At 36.6% G+C, this 23486-nt stretch overlaps 2 protein-coding genes and 1 long non-coding RNA gene across 3 annotated transcripts; all 3 read left to right on the forward strand.

Annotated features, from left to right (window-relative positions):
- The first annotated feature begins 12054 nt into the window (after positions 1-12054).
- LOC136805028 (tubulin alpha-2/alpha-4 chain) lies at positions 12055-15506 on the forward strand. Its single transcript, XM_067061560.1, has 4 exons — positions 12055-12165; positions 12402-12624; positions 14077-15084; positions 15298-15506. The coding sequence occupies exons 1-4, from the start codon at positions 12163-12165 to the stop codon at positions 15417-15419; spliced, it is 1356 nt and encodes a 451-aa protein (XP_066917661.1). The 5' UTR covers positions 12055-12162; the 3' UTR covers positions 15420-15506.
- Positions 15507-17775: 2269 nt separating this feature from the next.
- On the forward strand, positions 17776-18816 carry LOC136805029 (tubulin alpha-1 chain-like). The gene is made up of 2 exons (XM_067061561.1): positions 17776-18406; positions 18621-18816. Exons 1-2 carry the CDS (start codon positions 17791-17793, stop codon positions 18740-18742), a joined length of 738 nt encoding a protein of 245 aa, XP_066917662.1. The 5' UTR covers positions 17776-17790; the 3' UTR covers positions 18743-18816.
- A 2264-nt stretch (positions 18817-21080) lies between these two features.
- On the forward strand, positions 21081-21451 carry LOC136805102 (uncharacterized). The gene is made up of 2 exons (XR_010846337.1): positions 21081-21120; positions 21398-21451. It is a non-coding gene; the product is annotated as an uncharacterized lncRNA (long non-coding RNA).
- Positions 21452-23486: the final 2035 nt, after the last annotated feature.

The following is a 23486-nucleotide window of genomic DNA, read 5'->3' on the forward strand; positions in this document are numbered from 1 at the left end:
TATCGAAGAAAATGTTTCACTTTTTGCGTCTACTAAACACCCTACGCACCCTTTTATTGGATAAAACCTTTAATCTGCAAAAAAAGTGAGGTAGACGGGGCCCATGCCACGATTCTTTTGCACCAAAAATCTTCTAACATCAGAAAACAAATACAGTTGATGTTCTCTAATTCAAAGTTCCACTATTCGATACTCCCCAATATTCGATAAATTGTCGCTCCCCATTCGATGAAAATCCAATTCCTCTTGAAAATCGAATTAGAGAGCGTCAACTGTATTACAACGAGCTGGTCTAATCTGGGCAAAATATGTTGAATTTCGTCAAAAAATACCTAAAATATAAGCGCAGAATGGCGAGGCGTACTGTACAACCAGGACCCGGACCGGACCCTGGACCCTAAGAAAACCCGGACCCCGGACTTTTACGAAAACACGGACGCCCCGTAGATTTTTGCAAAAACACGGACCCCCCTCAAATTTTTGCAAAAACACGGACCCCCTCAATTTTTTTCGAAAATAAGGTCCCCTCTCAATTTTTGGCGAAAACACGGACCGTAAATTTTTTGTGAAAACATAGACCCCCCTCAAATTTCGGCGAAAACACGGACCCTCTTAAATTTCGGCGAAAATCTATATTGAGAGGTTGAAATGATGCCCTACTGAAATTAAGTTTGACTGATGGGTCGAAAAAAGTCTTCATTTGGAATCAATGATGGAACTAAAAAGTGAAACATCGGTTTTTGTTTTGGGCCCAAAAAATTAGGTAGGCTTCTGCTCATCCTCTAGCGAATAAAGTTTCTTATAGAGAAAGAAAATATAGATTCGAGTTTTCGCAAAATTTTGAGGGGGGATCCGTGTTTTCGCAAAATTTTGAGGGGGGTCCGTGTTTTCGCAAAAATTTGAGGGGGGTCCGTGTTTTCGCAAAAATTTGAGGGGGGTCCGTGTTTTCGCAAAATTTTGAGGGGGGTCCGTGTTTTCGTAAAGGTCCAGGGTCTGGGTTTTCTTGGGTCCAGGGTCCGGTCCGGGTCCTGGTTGTACAGTACGCCGAATGGCGAGGTGTATGTGTATGTGACTTTGCTTGCAATTGAAAATAAGCATTAGAGGTCTAATCAATTGTCAGTTGACACCTTGATTCAACGTTCATCTGTATGGATGTTAAAACAACGTCGAGACAACGTTAAGTAAGTTGGTAGATACTGAATCCATGAGAAAACCGTTCTAAATCATTGCCAAAATTTCTAATCTTAATACGTAGCAGTTTAACGAAACTTCTTTTGAAAGAAATAAAGACTCACCATAAGTAAGTGATCTTTTGCAAACTCTTACCCCGATCAAACAAGATTCCGAGCTCTTTTGATACATCGAACATTCAAAAAGTAAGCAAATTACTGATACAAGTATAGTACTGACTCCTTTTAAGTCACTTTTAAGGGTATCAATTTCCATTTACTGACGCACAACCTTTTCACCCGATACCATTAGTCCCTGAACTTAATCTCTCTTTTCCTTTCGATGAAAGATACTCAAACAAATTGCTTAATCTCCAAAATACTGCGGCATTGTTTTTCCTACTTGAGCCTCAAAATATGGAAAATGCTTCCACTTTTTGAGTAGAAACGCAAATAAACTGTTTTTGCAGTCGCCCTTTAAATATGCTACCCAGGGAGGCCAATTCAGTAATACGCAGACTGGTATCAATCTCGAATTGACGTTAGAATAGAAATTGAAGTTTGTTTCTGAAACGACCTTTCTTGTATTGTCATCTTTAGGTTATTTTACACCATGTTTTGACTGAATTTTTCTTCCTTCGGCAAAAATTATGTGAATTTGAAACCCTAGCTGTCGTTGCTCATTTTTTCTTCCTTCAAATCCTTCCTATCCGTCAAATGAAACTAACAAATGTCGTAAATAGGTGCCAATTCAATTTATTCCATTTCATTAATAGCATTAGTCTTGTAAAATCATTAGGATGGTGTAACTAGGGTGCAATTGACCCCTGACAGGGTACGCAATTACGTATTTCATTAGGTAATGTACTTTTCCCTTTGATCTTATTTACACACAATTTCTCAGACCTTCTTGTGATATTTTACTTCTCTTTAGTGATGAATTTCGGAAGTACTTCTCTAGTGCCCAACCCATTTTATGACGTTTCACATGAGATTTTACACACAGGATGTTTAGAGTTTCTCTGGAGAACCAGTTTCGGAAATATACACCATATACATAACACCGTTAACCCTGGTTATGTGAAATATTCCTGAGCTAAATCCTCGAGTTTATGTCCTTTTTGAGGCTTTTTTAAGATAAACGTTTTTTTGAATAATAAGAACATCCAAAATTTTTGAACCCTTGGATGTTCTTAACTTTTTGAGTTTTAAGCCTAAATGTTCTTAACATGTTATTATTTGTAACATTTTCCGAGTATTTTTGTCCATTTTTCTGAGAAATTGGATGTTTTAGAGTCTACAAATTAGCCTTAAAATGTTCTTAACTTATGTTCTTAACATTTTGGCCATCGGAGCCTTATATGTTCTTATATAGTTTGTTCTTATAAGAAGATTTATCATCTTCATTTACCAGAAAATCAAACTAATCTACTGATTTCAGGTAAGTCGAAAGAATATCAATGCTACCTTCTGACATCAGTTTTCATTACAACAGAACATTTCCAAAGTGTAATGTAACGATCTCAACCTGTTCACACCTTTAATGTCTTGACATTTCAAAGAGTTGATTCCTTATGTCGCAACAATGTCAACTTCAAGCAAAACTTACCCACTTGTCAACACCCTCTGAAAACCACCGACATTTTCAAGCAATTTTGGTATCAAGGTATCATTATCAATATTTGAGTTGCATAATGTTGCATGAAAAACTATAACTATAAGAAATAATTCTGGGTATCACAATCACTTTAACTTAAGTCACGCTTTATTCACGGAAAGGCAAGGTCTTCAGCAGTAGCGTAGACAGAGGTGAAGGAATTTTTTCTTAGGAGATCAGATTTAAACGGCATACATTGCGAACTTATTTTTGTTTTTATACCGAATAGGTAAGTGCTTTGTCGTAAAAATCTGCTCTTCTACGCAGATCGTTGTTCAACCCTGTCTACGCTACTGACAAACCCTTGACAGAGATTGCTGATCTCGTACTAGTTTAATATGAGGATTATGGATAAACCACAATTCATAAATATCAACCCCACTCCGAAAAAGCGTTCCACAAAATTCTCGGTTAGAAAAATATTCTGAAATTTCATATTTGTTTTATCTTCACTTTGAAAAACAAAAGAAAATTTCTTTGCTAAACTTTACTGTATCCTTTGAGTCATTAACAATGGAATTCGTAACAAGAGGTTTATCAACCAACTAGCATTTAGCACCATAAAGTTCTTCATTTCAGCCCCATGTCTCCATGTAGCATTAAAAAAGTACAGAGATCACTGGGGATCTGCGCCTTGTGTATCTCCTACTCTAAAATTGACTTTAGATTTGAAATCATATTTTCTGCGGTATTTTGAGGAGATAGATATAGGGAATTTTACAGTAAATTACACGTGTCATTTTAACCGCTAACATTTAACCCTTTGAGTGCCAGGGTCCTTTTTTCTAAGTTTTTTTTTTAAAATCGCTAGTTCAAACTTTAAGGGCTTATATCTCCTGATCTAGAAGGAATTAGAAGCTCGTATATAGCTCGTTGGATAGCTTAGAGTCTCTTCTTTCTTTTGGGCGCCTTCGGCGCCGCCCGATTTAGGAAGGGCGTGGTGGGCGGCGGCCAAGGGGGGGGGTAGGTTAGGGAATTAAAGCAGTCAGGCCCGCTGCGCGGACCTGACTGAACTGATGAAAAGGTGCCCAGTGGTAAAATTTCAAATCAATTCACTAGAAGACAGAATAAAGTAAAACAGGGCCAAATTTGGAGGTTCTTGGATCACTCGTTGACCAAAAATAGTCAAAAAACGGTCAGAATCTCAAAAAAGTGAATTTTTGTCAATTTTTTGCATTTTTTTGACTTTTTTGCTTAAAATTTCGCTGGAAAGACTCACTTTTGAATTTTTTTTTGCTTGACCGTAAAGGACAATCTAATTCCTACGAGTTCGACCAAAAATAACGATTTCTAACTAAAACTGGGCATTACAGGAGGGCTTCGCCCTCCTATATAGCCCATGTCGTATATATACGACATCGGCACTTAAAGGGTTAACAGGAGAGTTCATCGAGAACAAAATGACGTTTTAGGGGAGATGAAGTTTCGCAAAGTGCCCTACAACACATCTATTGTACGATTGTACTGGAGGATGGGAAAACGTTTATAAAAGTTTGAATTATTTTCCAGTCGCCTAAATACGTAAGAAAATATTTTTATTGACCAAAAAATAGTTGAAATAAGGGTGTGGTAGTTTAGGAAATGATGTTTTTTACGAGTCTAACTAAATTTGTTGAATACAAAAATGAAAGATCCCCTTAAGATAAAAATGCCATTTTTGCATTCTACAGTTTTCCAAAACAAATCGTCAACATCGACGGCTTTTATGACAAAATGATAGTCGCATCACAAGACAAAGATATAGTGAACAAAGTTCAATGCTTTTCACTTTAACAAAGATTTTGCCCTTTGTTTATGATAGTGTCATGGATATCAAAAGGATGACTTCAGCCATTTTAGTTTAAAAAGTCATGTGAAAAAGTTGGATGAAATTTCTAAATCATAACAAAAATTGTGGTTTCGCCGATTTAAATTTCCCTAGGCATGCTGAATCGTAAGAGACAAATAGGTAAGGATTAGAACGCCCAAAACTATTTTATCCAATTGAAATGCAACATTTAAGTATGATGACCATGATGCAATTCTATAAGGACTAGTTGGACCATGACTAGGGTTACGGACTTAGTGTCTGCGATATCTCAAAAACGTCATTAAAGTTTTTATGACTAATTATCACAAATTTGATTTATCAGCATTCCAATTCTTTTATTTTAACCTTTTAAGGGAAATACCATCCGTAATTAAATCTTCAATATTTGTCAAGAACAGTTTACACCTAGCTTTCAACTCTCTAAAACCTTTTGATGTCAGACCAATGTTGTGATTTAATCAATTTAAACATTAAACTTTAAGCTTGTATTTGAATGAGCCTCCCACCCAATTAGCAGCTTTGCTCTAAATTAATAGGGGTTTTTGTTTTCTTCTTGCTAATTGGTTATGACTGAGGGGGTTCAAATATTCGACCGGAAAAAATGATTTTTTACGCACATAATAAGGAGACCCCCGCTGATTTGCGTGATAGGGTTTACATGACTATTATGGGTGGAGGATACACGCGCAATATCACCCGGTCTTGTCCATCAAACATTTATAACGCTCATGTAAAGTTAGATAGGCATAAGGACAACTTCATGTGCCATGTGGACAATGCCTTATGTTGAAAATTTTGGAGATTCAGTGGTTTTGGATAAAATATAACAAATTCACCTTCTATCTTTTTTAGTGGTGGAAACACCAATCCCGTTGAGGGCGGGTAGCTCTTAAAGAAGGAAAGTGGAGCCATTGGACATTATTGTAAGATACATAATTATTGTCCGATAATTAAATGTAGTGTAGTCTGATGAGGTATAGTTGTTATCATCGTTCTTGACTCCCGCCTGGGAGGCCCGAGTTCGATACCCACCGTGTCTCTACGATTCACTTGGCAAGTGAATATACCTTCATCCGGGTCAACCCATGCCATGTGAGGGGAATTGGGTACCACTTCTCTGATACAACAAGTCTTCATAACTCGAATTTCCATAAGTCGAACTTATTTGCGTTTCTCATGTGTTCATACGTGTTCGAGTTATGAAGATTCTACTGTAGCATAACCTCCTCATAGGAGGTCAAAATTACGTGACTTTACAAAGTTTGTTTTCAAGAAGTTGTCTGTCAATGTTACATAAAAAGTCTCATCAAGAGGCTCCAACAAATCATCTCCCCACTACATCATAATCCGCTCCAAGTAAAGTAATAACGCTCATTAACATTTTTCCATTTCTTGATCAATGATAAATATAGAACTGTCAAAGCAATATCTGGTCTCGTCCTTAACGAACGGGATTTAGTAAGAATCTTAACTTTGTTTGAATACTGTGGTACTGTCAGCGCATAGTTTAGAATGTTAGCCCTTTGCAAATTGTAAGCCACTCTCTCCCTTTTTTCTGCCAAAAGGTTCACTTCTTCATTACTCAACTACGCGGTTCTGAAACTTTTAAAGATGATGTCGTTTTGATATGTTCTAATAAAGAACTTTTTACCCCTCTCAATATTTTCAAAAGCATGGAAAATCAATATTTTTAAAAACCTTTTGGCTGGACAGGACAATGATTTATTTCCTGGGCATTTTCAGTTATTTTACAACGCGTAGGTTAATTCTTTGTAAACAAGTCTCTAAACTTCGGGAAATCACTGCTAAGAGAAAAAGCTTTATTGTTAAGAAAAAAATCGCAATCAATTTTTTTTGAAAGCAAGAGAAATCAAAATTAGTTTAAAAGGATTCGGAAAGGTTTATTTTTAGTGTTGTGTACATCTCTGGCTCCTTATTATGTCACAGATACTAAAATTATCACGTTCCAAAATGTTAAAATTGTTTACGGGAGTCCTTTGCTACGTGCTATCGAACTGAATCGAGCTCTCGAAGATTACGATGATCGATTGATTAGTCAAATTGCAGACTGAGTGGAGTCTCTTTATCTTGAACTACATAACTCGAATGTTTTCTTAACTCGAATAAGTTTTATGGGCCCTTCAGTTAAAAATGCCTTATAAACCTTACTCCATAGCTCGAACAAATTTTTTACTGTAATCAATTTATGGGGCCCCATTTATCAATCGAAATTCGAATCGAATACTTTATCGCGCAACTTTCAGATTCGCTTTGTTCGATTGCCCCAATTGGCTACCCTGCTTTTTAGACCAACCCAAACTAATTAATTGCTATTAATTACCATCACATTGAAATTCTTAGTTATGAAATAATTTGCGAAAAATAAAAACAAAACATTTTGTTTGCGGAAGTCAAGACAAGAATTCAAGAATAGTTCCGGTTAATAAGCTTTTTTATGTTTTTTTGCAACATTAGAGTATCGTTTAGAATATTCGCCCATTTCTAATGCCCTGGACTGACAAGTCAATTTTGAAAACTGAAGGTAGTATGTATATCTAAAAAGAGCTTGAATTCTCAGAGACTTTCATCCTATTCGTATTTGGCTCAATTTATTCACAACAAAAACTCTCATCGGGTCACTGGGACATTAATTTGAACATTATATGGCTACTTTGGCCAGTGTGGGCTAGTCTTGTACTAATCTACCGAATCCCACCTTAAAAAAGTAGAGTAATTTCTTTGCCATCATATTATAATTTGACCATTCAATTTTGTCATGGCTAAAAATATATATCAAATTTGGGTACTATGTAGGAAGTAAAAATGTCGGCGTGAAAATTAGTTTTCTTTTTCGGTTTTGACTTTCTTACGTATTCAAATAACTCGATATTTTTGGCTTCCTTCGAATAGCTTTTGGGTTACCACAAATATCTTTGAAAACTGTTTTCGAATATCGAACAGGAGGGAAAGTTGCAATTAAGAATAATCAAGACTAATTTTCGAAGAAAATCTGATGAACTACCGTCATAAATTCCAAAACAATTAGAAAAAAATTGAAATCTCTTGTGATTGATTTTCCTGTCAACAAAGGTAATCAAAGTCTGGAATTCCAGAAATCAAATGTTATAATTTGTACGTAAACAAGAATAGAAAGTAAAGTTCTACGTAACAAGCACACAATTCTGGCAGGAGAATAAATCCAACTAAAACTTTAAAAAACCTACGTTTAAGTGTAATTGAAATCGATTTTATTAATAGTATGTTTCCATTAATGCCAAACCATAATTTCAATGCGACTGATGCCGGTTTTTCTTTTTTGGACACAATGTTTGAGGGAATGACGAAACTGTTAGTTGTAAACGTGATGTCAACTTAATGTACATGTGTTTTATGATGCTAACAGATTTTGGAATATAGGTTTTCATTTTTATACAATAAACACCTACATTTTTGGCCCGTAAACCCAACAGTTTTTTAGATTCGGCACAAGACTCTATAATTATTCACAAACATTTAGATTCTCGAAAATTGGTAACTGTAATTGCAGTAACTGTAATTACGAGACAAAAATTGTCTTTTCTAAATTTCACCGTAAATGATTTGGACCGTAAATGATTCAGCTTTTCGGGGTTTTGGGTACATTGCCTTACAGCAGGGTCGGTAAACAACCTTTGGATAATTCTTGGCAATTCTTTTTCTATCGAAAAACAACTTCGAGCAAAATTAAGATAGTGCTATCATATCTGTTTTGTATATATGTTACCCTGTCTAGAAACCCAAAAATGCCAAAGGACCGAAATGATCAGCTAGCTTTCCCAAAGAAATCCCTATTTTCTTTGATAAACTACGGAAAAAATATAGTAATTACGTTCTGCTAATTTGCTAAGCATAAATCTTTGACAAAATGACGGATGAGCGAAATAGAGATTTTCAAAGAATTATGAAGAATGATCTAATCATGTGGAAATCAGCAAAAAACCCATATCCCGTACATTAATCACAAACACAAACAATTTCCTTATTAGGATTATAATTTAGCAAAAAACGCTGACAGGTCAATATCTTTTCGGCTTTCCAGTCGTACGAAAAATCAGCGGGAAGGATGTTCGCAGGATGTTGATAAAAAAACTAAAAAACACTAAAAATCCATGGGGCACTACAATACCAAAGTGTGCTATCTCTGTGGAAAGTTTTGTAAATTTTAGTTCACAATGTTAGCTGACTGCCTTTTATATTTTATGTTGCAGTGTTTTTAAAATCTTAAGATTTTGATCGATTTTTTTCAGTGCTCAAGGTTTTATTTTGTGCCTTTTGTATATTTCTAATTTAATTTATGAGGGCACAACTATCTCAGTAAATATGAGGTTAAGACTCTTGCATAACGTGCATCATTGAGTAGTGGAGGTTATGTCTCGGTAACCATGTCACAATTTTAGCCACATCCTAATGTACAAGGGTTTTGAAAATATTACGCACCTTATTTTTAAATCTTTGTTTTGAATTTTATTAACTCAAACTTTACGCGGGAGGGGTTTTCTTTAATTTCAGGGTGTCCTTTTAACCGATGATCAATTTTTTAAATATTTCATTAGAGATCAGGCCGTTGAAATCTAAAATTTAACAACCTCGTTGAAATCTAAAATTTAACAACCTCATCAAAACCGGCTAAACAGAAATTTCGTGAATACCAACATATAGCAGATGACTCCAATGGCATCGGAAGCAGTTATATACTGCATCGACGTCATCAGCAAATAAAAAGCATAACGACAATGAGATTACGTCATGAAACATGGCAGAACTTTATATGAATAGTATCATAAAAATAAAACCTTTGGATTTCAATGTTTACATTAACGAACTTTGTTGGCTTTGGTGAGGTCATATTTCTTTTATACCTTTGCACAAAGGCTAAATTAGTTCCAATAAATATAACGCATTGCATATGTTGAACTTAAAGACTTAAAGGTAATTCACGATTTTCACCAAGATTATACGGCTTCCTATGATAAGGCTACCCTTTGACAAGGTTATCATTTTTTGAAAAGTCATTATACAACATATGTGGAGAGGCTTGGGACTTGGACGTACTATTCTAAAATTTCATAGCAAAATAAAAATCAACTTTTGCAGTTGCTCGGCCGTCTACGCTCATTCGTTGTGTGACTAGGCGTGACTGATCAAATTCAATATCATGGCCATAATTCGTTGGACTCTCTTTGACAGACAGTGACAGCATACGGTAAAAAACATTTTGTAGAAGAATGTTTAAAACCCGTTAAGTGTCTAAACACAACTATATTTGACGAGTTTTATATGGAAACTTTAAATAGGCACATTAATGAGTTGTAGCCTACAATCAATCATTTCTTAAATGCTTTAAAAGATCCGCGTTGTAGCAATACAATCAATCATTTTCTTAATACTTAAAAGATTAAAAGATCCCGCGATTGGTATTCACTTTCACCTTATTCCGATTTGGATTATGTTTAAACACCGGCAGTAAACACAGCACACCCTACATAGAATAAATAGGATGAAATCAATTAAAACTGTTTCATTTAATCAACAAATATCGATTATCCAGCCAGTGGTTTCATTTCCTTGTGTTTACGGAAAGTGAAAAAGAAAACTGCTTAAATGAAAAAGCAGATTCACGGAAAAAGAATAATCCCGAGTTTGTTCAAAGATTCCTATTTTGGCACTGAACGGTGAAACAAAAGTTCATGTCGAGTCAGTCATCAAGACCACTACATTTCTTGGGGGCATAAAAATAAACCGAATAAGTTTAAGGCTTTTTGAACACTTTCATGACGTTCACAATATCTAATTTCAGTCCCCCTAAGGGATACAAAAAATCAAGAACTCCAATATATATCCCAAATGTCCCATCAAGGTGCCCAAAATTCACACCATTTTGGTTTCTTTCCTCGATTTTACAAAAGAGTTTTGTTTAAGGTTGGTGTAGCCCAGCAATATTGCCGTATCTACATCGAAAATTCAATTATGTCCAGTAAAAGAGAGTATTTAGCCAAAGTGAATTCCAAAAAGTTGACAGCTCACACATTTTGATACATTCTTCTTGAATGGGGAAAATATAATTCAAAAAAATACCACGTTGAAAAGATTATCTTAAGCGGATGGTTTTAATAGGGACTGCCAATTTTTTCATAATAGGTTTGCAACACTCAGCATAGCATGAACAGAAAGCAAAACTTATTTAAAAGTATTATACTAATTTGAATTTTACTAGGTGGTACTTGGTTTCGTGGTTTTAACTTCCTACCTAACAAATATTGCGCAATCTCTTCAATTTTTGAAAACACCATTTTCATTTTCTCACGTATATTTTGATTTATTTTATACATCCGTCATGAAATTGAAGAAAATAATTTTCATTTTCGTCTCTTCATCACGTACGAAACATAAAAAATTGCTTCAAATTTCATCCTAACTGATGCATTTAATCAATACTAATTATGTAATTAAGCTTTGTTTTTATTACTCCAAAATTAAATATCACGATATTGGACTTTGGGAGAGGATCTTGAAAATGCCTTGTATACTATCCTTCCTCGACTTTTTCACCCGTTTTAAAAGCATTTATCTAATCTTCCTTCTAACGTGACTAATGTTACCCTTGCTTCTAACGTTTTAAAGCCTGTTCCCGAAAAATAGGTTGTGAGTAATTTTCTAACCTTGAGAGAAAAAATAATTTTAAATGGATAGATCTTAGATTTTTTCTACCCGACCAAAGATTTTCATTTCACACTTTTGGCCATTTTTAAAATTTTGAAAAACAAAGCTTGGTTGTTTTAGGGGATCGTACGGAAATTGTAATTTCAATAATATTTCACCAACCAAACCAAAAGAAAGTACCACGTCATCACAATCATATGCCCAGCAGGGCCATATGATCGTCCTTGATCGTCAGAATCAAATTTTCTCTGGTCTGGACCCACATACTGTATAATTCGGAAGAGGGTCACTACCCAGTCTAGAGTTCTACCCCCTTTCAAAATTTGATGGAACCTCTTCAAAGTCGGTGTCATCGGGATTTTTCCCCACTTTCAAGACTTGATTTCACCATGAACGAAAAATTGTGCTAAAGTCTTATAAAAAAGGATAAATATCATTCTCACCAATAATTCTATAAAAAGGATAAGTCATTCTCCCAATAAAATCCCATCAACTGGAAGAACCACACTCCCTTTCTGCTTTCTTCTTTCTTTCTTCTCTCAACAACCAACAACGCCGCCATGTTTGTGTTTTGTTTTTGTTTTTTTTAGAGATGTGATGTGCCCAGGCCTTTAACACGCATTCGAATCAAGATTCGAACGTTTGTTAGAAAAGCTGACCAATCAGAAATTTTCATGACCATATTTGGAAATTCGAACGTTTCCGAATCGAACGTCTCTGGAAATGATCGTTGTTAAACATTTTCGAAATGGTTAGTTCATTGAAAGTCTTCTACTACGTAACTTCATTGAAGATTTTTCTACGATAAAACTCCAATAAATTTCATCATGGTAAGCATTTGGACTTCTTTATTTTAAAAACATTGGGAGAAGATTTGTTATAGTGATACTGTTGGGTTCTACCTTTTATTTCCTAACTTTTACAAAAGGTAAAGCGAATATCAAAGGTTGGTTCTTAAGGGGATTAAGCAAATCTTGATTTTTGTTTTGCTGAAGATTTTCTGTGGATATCCCGTACAAGGATTCAGCAAGTTCGAGGCTTTGACTTCATTCTTTTCATTCTTTAGAGAGAGTGTATTTCTATCCACGTCGGACAAGCCGGTGTCCAAATCGGAAACGCTTGTTGGGAATTGTACTGTTTGGAACATGGAATCCAACCTGACGGTCAGATGCCATCAGACAAAACCATTGGAGGTGGTGATGATTCATTCAACACTTTCTTCAGTGAAACTGGTGCTGGTAAACACGTCCCAAGAGCTGTCTTCGTTGATTTGGAACCAACCGTTGTTGGTAAGAAAAATCTTTTCGGCAATCTACTTATCAGTCTAGTCGAATTCCAAAAACTGAGAAAAATTTTGGTTCCGAAAATGGAACTCTTTCATCTCTTTTTTTAAATCTTTGAAACCATGAAATTAAATGTTCTCAACTTTTCTATGTTTGATCGACGACACGCGATCTAAAATTTGTAAAGTTATTTCTCACAAAGCTACAGATTTTCAAAAAACCGTACCGTTTCACTTTTTTTTCATGGTTCAAAAGAAGAAAGATTGAATTTTAAGGCATTTTTCCAAAATTCTATTGAAATGGCCTAATAAGTTAAGTTGAAGCAAGACGAGGCAAAATTCAGTGGGGATAAGAAAAATAGCATAATATTTTGCAGCGAGGATAGCTTTATTTGATTATTTTCAGTTGGGACAAAGTTGGAGTATAACTTTCCGCCGGGGAAGATATTTTTGTCGATTTTTCCAATGGGTCTGAGAATTATAAAAAAAGTTTCATTTTTGGAACTTAAAGAAAAGTTCCTTTTTCTTGGAAGTTCGACAAGACTGTCCATCCTATTTATCTTCCTAGATAGTGGTTGACCGACACCAGAAGGTTTCTTAGAAATGGTTCTATAGAGATAATGAAAATAGAAATTATTCTCATTGTTTCTAGATTCCCATTATGCTTTACAGGCTTACGCACCTTTTGTTGCTAAGTTCGTTTCAATTTTGAAAGCCTTTTTTTTCTTAGCCAGACGGTGTCAATCGAACAAATCGAACGCCGAATCAATTGAACGCAATCGAATATTACCCAGGATTTGCCGTTCGATTGCTTCGATTACGTTCGATAATCGAATTGCAATTATTCGATCGCGTTCGATTACGTTCGATTGGTTCGATTGCAATTTTTGTTCGAAGTTGTTCGATTGACACCGTCTGGTCTTGGTGAATTGCACCAGATTTGTACCGTGTCCCGTCCGTCACACTTTTTCTTACATAGCCAAGTACAAGAGTGATACAGTTAGATACAAACTTTAAACATTCATTTCTGGTCAAATATCACTTTAAAAATCCTGGTTGAAGGAGCATCTTTTCCGTTTTTTCGGAAAAAAATGAAAAACCGTGTAATTTCAAGGCAAAATAATTTCTAACGGGTACACCTTTAGATGACACTGGTTTTCTTTTTAGAAAGTATAGACTTCAATATGGTTTTGGGAAGTTTTATGCGTGACAAGGTTTTTTTACATCAATTTTTGCAAAAATCTTGTTTTGTATACAAAATTTGTCCCGTCCGTCACACAAGTACTTAATGGGTCTTTTGGGAGTGTTTAATGCAACTGTAAAGTTATTTTTACATAATTCAAGGTCTTACACTGAACCTGTTTTTTTGTGGTTGCGAATGTTGATGCTTAAGAAATTTTTTGTTTGAGCTTCTATGTTTGGCTGGTTCATTTAATTCGGATCTCTTTTTGTTCTTTAGACGAAGTCCGTACCGGTACCTACCGTCAACTTTTCCACCCCGAACAATTGATTACTGGCAAAGAAGATGCTGCCAATAACTACGCCCGCGGACATTACACCGTCGGTAAAGAAATCATCGATTTGGTCCTCGACAGAATCCGAAAACTCGCTGATCAATGTACTGGTCTTCAAGGTTTCTTGATCTTCCACTCCTTTGGTGGTGGTACCGGATCTGGATTCTCCTCCTTATTGATGGAACGTCTCTCCGTCGATTTCGGTAAAAAATCCAAGTTGGAATTTGCCATCTACCCAGCTCCTCAAATCTCAACTGCTGTTGTTGAGCCATATAACTCTATCTTGACCACCCACACCACCTTGGAGCACTCTGACTGTGCTTTCATGGTTGACAATGAAGCCATTTATGATATCTGCCGTCGCAACTTGGACATCGAACGTCCAACTTACACCAACTTGAACAGATTGATTGGACAAATCGTCTCATCCATCACTGCTTCTCTTCGATTTGATGGTGCTTTGAACGTCGATTTGACTGAGTTCCAAACTAACTTGGTCCCATACCCACGTATTCATTTCCCACTTGCTACCTACGCACCAATCATCTCTGCTGAGAAAGCTTACCACGAACAACTCACCGTTGCTGAAATCACCAACGCTTGTTTCGAACCATCCAACCAAATGGTCAAATGTGATCCTCGTCATGGAAAATACATGGCCTGTTGTATGTTGTACCGTGGTGATGTTGTCCCAAAGGATGTCAATGCTGCCATTGCCACCATCAAAACCAAACGAACCATCCAATTTGTCGACTGGTGTCCAACTGGATTCAAAGTCGGAATCAACTATCAACCACCAACTGTCGTTCCAGGAGGTGATCTTGCCAAAGTCCAACGTGCCGTCTGCATGTTGTCCAACACCACTGCCATCGCTGAGGCTTGGGCCCGTTTGGATCACAAATTCGATTTGATGTACGCTAAACGTGCTTTCGTCCACTGGTATGTCGGAGAAGGTAAGATAGAAATGTTATTTTCTCCTGTCTATTGTAACCGTTGTTAGTTTTAGAGATTTCAACAAAGGTTTTAGATCAAATTTATTCATTTCTGTATCACTAGAAATCCTGACATCAACTTGTGTGTATTTTCTCCATTCAAATCTTAACATACTACCGTGGTCTATACCTATCAACTTTCTAATCACTTTTTAAAACTTACTTTCACTTCAGGTATGGAAGAAGGAGAATTCTCTGAAGCTCGTGAGGATTTGGCTGCTTTGGAGAAAGATTACGAAGAAGTCGGTGTCGATTCCGTTGAAGCCGAAGGGGAAGAAGAAGGAGATGAATATTAAATCATCATCCCTCCCTTCACCAAAAACTTGTAAATAGTGTAAATAGTCTTGTTCCGAATAAATTTATTGATGATAGGAAAATTATAACTAATCTTTCTGTTTTATTTTTTTTATTACAAAAATTTCGGATACCTGTCACGTCAAACAAAATACCTTTTGAAGATTGGACTAACTTTTCATATGTGTAGAGGCGGGGGGTCAGTACAAAAATTTAGTAGTAAAAAAAGACAGAAAAAGCGGACTGGGTTCGAGTTCCCATATTCTTGATATGTCCACTAAAAAGTTTTTCGAGTTAGCTTTTTTTCATAACTCGGATTTCTTTGTAGATTTTTTTCTTTTATGTAGAAAATCTAAATGTCTTTAGATAAATTTGCATTTACTTTAAAGGGAACGACGCATGGTATATTTATGAAATGCTGATCTAGCATTGGCACAAACACCCATACGGAGGAGTATTTAGGAGTGCTGGATCATAACAAAAACCAAAAGTGACTTTATTCCAAAAAATATATTCAAAAAAGTGAATATAATTTACTATAATGTTCAACAACAACACAAAAAGACTTACATAAAACTGAAAGAAAAAAAGAATGTCTTTTTCTTTTGAATGAAATCGAGTGTTTCTATTTTTAAATGAAGACATTCTATTGTGAATTTATTCGAAAACTTCTTTGCAATCTTTTTGTTTACATTTTGTCTTCATTCACTTTCGTTTACTGTTGAAAACATAACAAAGTTTTAGCTATACTCTCAAACCACGTATAACTGTCGGTTAAGCCAATCAGCTTTCGGGCTGACATCAGCATGTATTTCAGAGTATACCATGGAATTACCAGCAACTCCGACCCCTACTATAAGTATAGCGCTATTCCCTTTAACGAAAAGGGCAAAATTTCACGTGTAAAACAATTACCTTATCGGTAATCAATGAAAGAATAGCTCGTTGTCTATCCAGTGTCTATAATAAATTCTTGATGAAACCATGAAATTAAATGTTTCATTATCGGAACTTTTCTATGTTTGATCCACGCGCAATTTAAAATTTGTAAAGGTATTTCTCATTAAGCCACATATTTTCAAAAAACCGTACCTTTTCAATTTTTTTTTGGTTTAAAAGAAGAAAGATGGAATTTTAAGGCATTTTCCCGAAATTCTATTGAAATGGCTTAAAGTTGAAGCAAGACGAGGCAAAATAGTATGACCACGGATTTGAATTCTTTTGTTTGCAAGTCAGAAAATTCAGTGGGGATAAGAAAAGTAGCATAGTATTTTGCAGTGAGGATAGACTTATCTGATTATTTTCAGTGGGGACAAAGTTGGAGTATAACTTTCCACCGAGGACGATATTTTGGCCAATTTTTCCAGTATGGGAGGGTTCCCAGTGGGTCTGTGAGAATTGGGTGTTATAAAAAAAGTTTCATTTTTGAAACTTAACCCTTTAAGTGCCACAGTCACTTTTTTAGTGCCACAGTCACTTTTTTATATCTTGGATCACTGGGATCAACTCAAACTGGGCATTACAGGAGGGCTTCGCCCTCCTACATAGCCCATGTCTAATATATACGATATTAGCGAGTTTATGTATGTGTGTTTTTCAGCGACGGAGACGGTAAGGTTCTAATTTGAGTACATCCTGACCAGCTGAGGACAACGGTAAATCAGCACTTTTACCGTCCTCGATTTTGCGGGGCGGAATTGCGGGTTTTTCCAAATCGCTTCAGTCACTCTACCGTCCTCAAAAGTGCAAATGCATAAACTCGGTATTGGTACTTAAAGGGTCAAAGAAAAGTTCTGTTTTCGAAGTTCGACTAGACTGTCCATCCTATTTATCTTCCTAGCTGGTGGTAATAGAGAAAATGATAAAAAGAAAGTTATTCTCATTAGTTTCCAGATTTTATTGTTTGGGTTTCTACGTTTAGCCGGTTCACTCTTGAACTAGGCCCTGCGAAAAATTGAATTCGGATCTCTTCTTGTTCTTTAGACGAAGTCCGTACAGGTACCTACCGTCAACTTTTCCATCCTGAACAATTGATTACCGGCAAAGAAGATGCTGCCAACAACTACGCCCGTGGACATTACACCGTCGGTAAAGAAATCATCGATTTGGTCCTCGACAGAATCCGAAAACTCGCTGATCAATGTACTGGTCTTCAAGGTTTCTTGATCTTCCACTCCTTCGGTGGTGGTACCGGATCTGGATTCTCTTCCTTGTTGATGGAACGTCTCTCCGTCGATTTCGGCAAAAAATCCAAGTTGGAATTTGCCATCTACCCAGCTCCTCAAATCTCAACTGCTGTTGTTGAGCCATATAACTCTATCTTGACTACCCACACCACTTTGGAGCACTCTGACTGTGCTTTCATGGTTGACAATGAAGCCATTTACGACATCTGCCGTCGCAACTTGGACATCGAACGTTCAACTTACCAACTTGAACAGATTGATTGGACAAATCGTCTCATCCATTACTGCTTCTCTTCGATTTGATGGTGCTTTGAACGTTGATTTGACTGAGTTCCAAACCAACTTGGTCCCATACCCACGTATTCATTTCCCACTTGCTACCTACGCACCAATCATCTCTGCTGAGAAAGCTTACCACGAACAACTCACCGTTGCTGAAATCACCAACGCTTGTTTCGAACCATCCAACCAAATGGTCAAATGTGATCCTCGTCATGGAAAATACATGGCCTGTTGTATGTTGTACCGTGGTGATGTTGTCCCAAAGGATGTCAATGCTGCCATTGCCACCATCAAAACCAAACGAACCATCCAATTTGTCGACTGGTGTCCAACTGGATTCAAAGTCGGAATCAACTATCAACCACCAACTGTCGTTCCAGGAGGTGATCTTGCCAAAGTCCAACGTGCCGTCTGCATGTTGTCCAACACCACTGCCATCGCTGAGGCTTGGGCCCGTTTGGATCACAAATTCGATTTGATGTACGCTAAACGTGCTTTCGTCCACTGGTATGTCGGAGAAGGTAAGATGAAATGTTATTTTCTCCTGTTGTTAGTTTGTTTGTTTGTTAGTTTTACAGATTTCAACAAAGTTTTTAGTTCAAATTTATTCATTTCTGTATCGCTAGAAATCCTGACAGTAATTTGTGTATTTTTCTCCATTCAAATCTTAACATACCACCGTGGTCTATACCTATCAACTTTCTAATCACTTTCAAAAACTTACTTTCACTTCAGGTATGGAAGAAGGAGAATTCTCTGAAGCTCGTGAGGATTTGGCTGCTTTGGAGAAAGATTACGAAGAAGTCGGTGTCGATTCCGTTGACGCCGAAGGGGAAGAAGAAGGAGATGAATATTAAATCATCATCCCTCCCTTCACCAAAAACTTGTAAATAGTGTAAATAGTCTTGTTCCGAATAAATTTATTGATGATTGAAAAGTAATAACTCATTCTTTCTGTTCTTTCTATGACTCAAATAGTCATCCCGCGCTGAGAAAACTAAGGCGTCGTGCTTCAGAGGGCTGAAATATCATTAACCGCCCTGGTTATAGGGCGATAACGTCATTTGCGTCCCGCTCGGAACTTTATTGAAGTCGTTGCATTGAAGCGGTGAGACTAGACTAGTCTACGGTGAGACTAAACCGACGTCAGAAAAAAAACAATTTTTGGTCATTTGCGGCCCGCTCGCAAGGGTACTCAAAACTTGTTGAAGTCATTGCATTGAAGCGAAAAGACTTGGCTGACGCTAGAAAAAAACCTTGTTTGAATTTCCGATATGGATAATAATAGTAATAGCGTTAAGCTTTCGTTCGTTGTTGTCATTAATTCTGCCCTTGCAGTTTGATTATTAGCCCTCTAGTGCCATTTGCGCCCTCCGCTTCGCGTCGGGCCCAAATGACACTCTCGGGCTAATAATCAAACTGTGCGGGCAGAAAATAACAACAACGACCTCAAATTGAACGCTATTGTTATAGTAAAATTATTTTGCAGTCCTTTTGAAAAGAGGCCCGGAATCTTCAAGTTAAAAAACTTCGAGTTAGGAATTTTCGAGTTAGCTAAATTATGACGTCATAAAAGTGCAAATCATGACGTAACTCGACTCTTGTGAAGGAAAAATAAATTCTGAGTTAGCTAACTCGAAGAAAGGTTTTGTGAAAAAGAAATTCGAGCTAGCTAACTCGAAAAATAAAATCGAGTTAATTTTAACTCGAAAAATATTATTTTAAATAAAAATCGAGTTAGATTCAAGTGACGTCATAATTTGCACTTTTATGACGTCGTAATTTAGCTTACTCGAAAATCGCTAACTTGAAGTTTTCTAACTCGAAGATTCCGGGCCTCCTTTTGAAAATATCAGCCTACCAATTTGAAGAAAATTTTTTAGATGATAAATTTGCATTTACTGTCACGAAAAGGCCAAATTTCGGGGAAATTGCAAAAAAATTGTACCTCTAGAGTAAATTCCCTAAGGAATTTAGCAATTTTTGGAAAAAAAATCACCCCATATTATATTAATACAACTAGCCAATAGCCAAGCCATGATGCGCCCGTTGATGTGAGTTTCCAGGCGACGATCGACCTTACCCTTTCTAAACCAGGAAAAAAATCCTGCTGAAAGTAAAAATGTAGAAGGGGGGAGGAATTGACTTTTATCGCGGAAGGGCGATACTTATCTGATATTTAGACCAATGGCGTGTCAGCCAGCCGAAGGTCAAATCTAGCTGTAGGTAGGAAATGTTATCTAAGTCACGTGACATTATAATAGAATTTTAACGCAAATACAGTATACAGTATAGGCTAAAATCAGGCTGTTTAGAGGAAAATAAAGGACCTCTACTTTGAAAGCAGAAAATTTTCTTAAGAATTAATAATTGGGAGACTACTTATCACAGGTTTTGGATGTGAGTCGGTGGCTCAATGTATAAAGCGCTGGCGTCCGAATTCGAAGAGCTACCTTTAGTGGTGGTTCAAATCCCACTTGGTCGATATATGATTGACGTTGATTGACAGGTATCAAAACTTAGTCAGAGGATACTTGTTTGTCAATCGAGGCATTTCCTAGCAATGCCTCGTAAAACAATCGAGACGAATTGCTTCGTAAAACAATCGAGACGAAAGCTTGACTCACCTCTTCGAGATATTCACGTAAAAAAGGTATTTGATGAAATTGAACAATTGAGGCAAGTTTTCCGAGAACGAGTTTTTCTGAGATTTTCCTTAGGTACTTCTCATTAAAGGCGCCCTTGACGGGCGCAATAATGGCCGGTTAGTGAGGGCTGTACTGAGAAATATTGCCCGAGGTCAAGTAACGACCGAGCTTGCGAGGTTGTTGCGTTGACCGAGGGCAATATTTTCAGTATAGCCCGAAAAAAACCGGTCATTATTGTATTTGTGAACCGTTTCCTTCAGCTTCGATTGATTTTTAGCGCTTTATCCAGGAAAAATAGCGAAATAAAGCAGAAAAAACAAGCGAATAGAGATAAAAAATTGCTATAATTTCTGACGTCAGAAATAAAAAATGAGAGAAATGATGTCAACGCATTGTTCATTTTCCTTTGAAAAAGTGACTTCACAATGAATTTTCCAACCGACGGGCAACTCTGGACAATGTAGGCCCATCGTCATTCGAAAAGAACCAATTGCATTGCGCAAAAAGTCGTGTAGCCCGCTTCGAAAAAGTAACCGGTTAACAATGAGAAATATTGCCCGAGGTCAAGTAACGACCGAGCTTGCGAGGTTGTAGCGAGCACCTCACCGAAAACCGGGATTTTTCATCTTGTTTCTTAGTGAGTTCCACTTTGACGATTTTCGAGAAATATGAGTCTTTCAAGTGTTTTGACGCAAATTCGATTACTTTGCTACTGCAGAAGCTTCGAAAGTTAAATGTGACGTCAAAAAATCGAATGATTAGAGCCCGAAAACCCCGGGCTCAAAACATTCGAAAGAGTCACAAAGTGGAATAGACATTAATTGCATAAAAAAATGCGGGTGACGTCTAGTATAGGCTAGCGAGGTTGTTGCGTTGACCGAGGGCAATATTTTCAGTACAGCCCGAAAAAACCGGTCATTATTGTATTTGTTAACCGTTTCCTTCAGCTTTGATTGATTTTTAGCCAGATTTTTAGCTTTACCCAGGAAAAATAGCGAAATAAAGCGATTTAAATCAATGAGTTATATATATAATTTTCTACGCTTGTCAAATAAAGCGAGAAGGAGAAGAGATCAAAATTGCTATAATTTCTGACGTCAGAAATCAAAAATGAGAAAAATGATGTCAACGCACTGTTCATTTTCCTTTGAAAAAGTGACGTCACAATTAATTTTCCTAACGACGGGCAACTCTGGACAGTGTAGGCCCGTCGTCATGCGATGATTCAATATTCATAAAACTCTTGAAAACGCGTGAGATTCCTGACTCGCGAAATTAAATCCACCACAAAATTTTGAAGATCGTATTTTTGGCGGAGAAACCAGTCTAAAGTCACCATTTGTGGCAAAAAATGGCTATTTTTTAGCTGTTTTCAAGCTTATTCGCAAAATTAAATCCACGCGAAATTTTTCAAAACTCTTACTCGCGAAATTAAATCCAGAAAATTTCGCGATATTTTTCGCTCGTGAAATTTAATCTCGCGAAATTTAATCCCATTAAAGTATAATTATGACCCCCATTTTGTTGATTTTTGTCTGGAGTACCCATCCCCTACAATTAAGCACAAAAGAGTACTTCAAGGATAAAGATAACTACAGTAGACTGGACGTAATACAACTACTAGAATTACATACAAAAGTTGGTATTAATTTAAAAAATATAAAATTTCACGTGTAAATAAAACAATAAAAACATCGTTTAAATTTCATCTATAACTACAGTAGACTCCCGGTTATTCGAACCTGCATTTATTGGAATAATTCTGTTATCCGAAGTGAGATGGCTTTCCTCTTAGATCTGCTCACCCAACTCAGGAAAAAACACTCGGTTATTCGAAGCAATTTTCTCCTTGGGTAAAATTATAGGCAAAATCACCCTCAGTTAATCAGAAAATTTTGTTAAAGTGAGGGTTCGAAAGATTAGTTAACAGGGAAACTTTAATTTCTATATCAAGGGTCCCTCTTTACTAAAGGCCGGCGGTCTCCACTCTCGCGCGAAATGGGCGAATTTTTTTTCTTAACCTCTTTTGCCTGAAGAAATGATTAGGTCATAAAAAATTTTTTCGCGAACAAAAAAAAGTTAAAGGAAGTTCTACTTTTTTCATCCGCTACGTCAATTTTGATCAATGGAATTTATTTTTAATCGACCAATGACTACCCTGAGTATCAGAGGTTAAGTTTTCAAAGAATATACAGGGCCGGCGAATCAATTTTGAAAGTGGAGGGGCCAAATAGTAAGTGTCTAAGGAGGCGCCACCATGGTTGGTTGATTTTTTTTTTCTTAGCAAAAAAGTGGGGGGGGCATGGCCCCCCCCAGTTTCGCCGGCCCTGATATATTAACCTCTGAAGACCATAATAGAAATTTTATCGCGCATGTGTCAATCTAATCACTGTAGAAAGAATCAAAGATGAAGAGCAAATATTATACCCTGAGTATCAGAGGTTAAGTTTTCAAAAAATATATTAACCTCTGAAGACAAATAATTGAAATTTTATCGCGCATGTGTCAATTTAATCACTGTACAAAAAACAAAGATGAAGAGCAAATATTACCATATTAATGTCTAGCAGACTGTATCAGTATGCAGTTTACTATTTACGAATTCCCCAGAAACCTCCAAGTGTAATTGAAATGAGTTTATTTCGAAAGAAATCTTTTATATGATCCCCAAATGTATAACAGTAATTACTAAACTTTTAATTATGGAAATGTCACTTCAATTGAATCGAAATAATAGACAGACTTTATGTTATGATTCTCTATCACTGACTCTTTTTACAAAGCATTGATGACTTTTTGTAAGTTGTGTTTCAACGACGGGAATAAAAATATCAGCTTTGAACCGCATCCAAGATCTTGGATGGTCGTCATGGTTACTTTTGTCTTCGTTGATTGCGCGCTGAATAGAATCTCGATTCGTCGGCACAGCGTCAATATATGATTTCGACCTGTG

This window comes from Clytia hemisphaerica, unplaced genomic scaffold, assembly GCF_902728285.1.
Source record: "Clytia hemisphaerica strain Z4C2 unplaced genomic scaffold, Clytia hemisphaerica genome assembly, whole genome shotgun sequence".
Classification (NCBI taxonomy): domain Eukaryota; kingdom Metazoa; phylum Cnidaria; class Hydrozoa; order Leptothecata; family Clytiidae; genus Clytia; species Clytia hemisphaerica.

What these genes read in the sequence shown, in the direction of transcription:
- LOC136805028 (XM_067061560.1), top strand. An exon ending in TTTGGAACCAACCGTTGTTG is followed by an intron (nt 12,625 to 14,076) that starts GTAAGAAAAATC and finishes TTTGTTCTTTAG; the next exon opens with ACGAAGTCCGTACCGGTACC. An exon ending in CCACTGGTATGTCGGAGAAG is followed by an intron (nt 15,085 to 15,297) that starts GTAAGATAGAAA and finishes CTTTCACTTCAG; the next exon opens with GTATGGAAGAAGGAGAATTC.
- LOC136805029 (XM_067061561.1), top strand. Translation starts at nt 17,791, where the DNA reads ATGAAGCCATTTACGACATCTGCCGTCGCAACTTGGACATCGAACGTT. An exon ending in CCACTGGTATGTCGGAGAAG is followed by an intron (nt 18,407 to 18,620) that starts GTAAGATGAAAT and finishes CTTTCACTTCAG; the next exon opens with GTATGGAAGAAGGAGAATTC.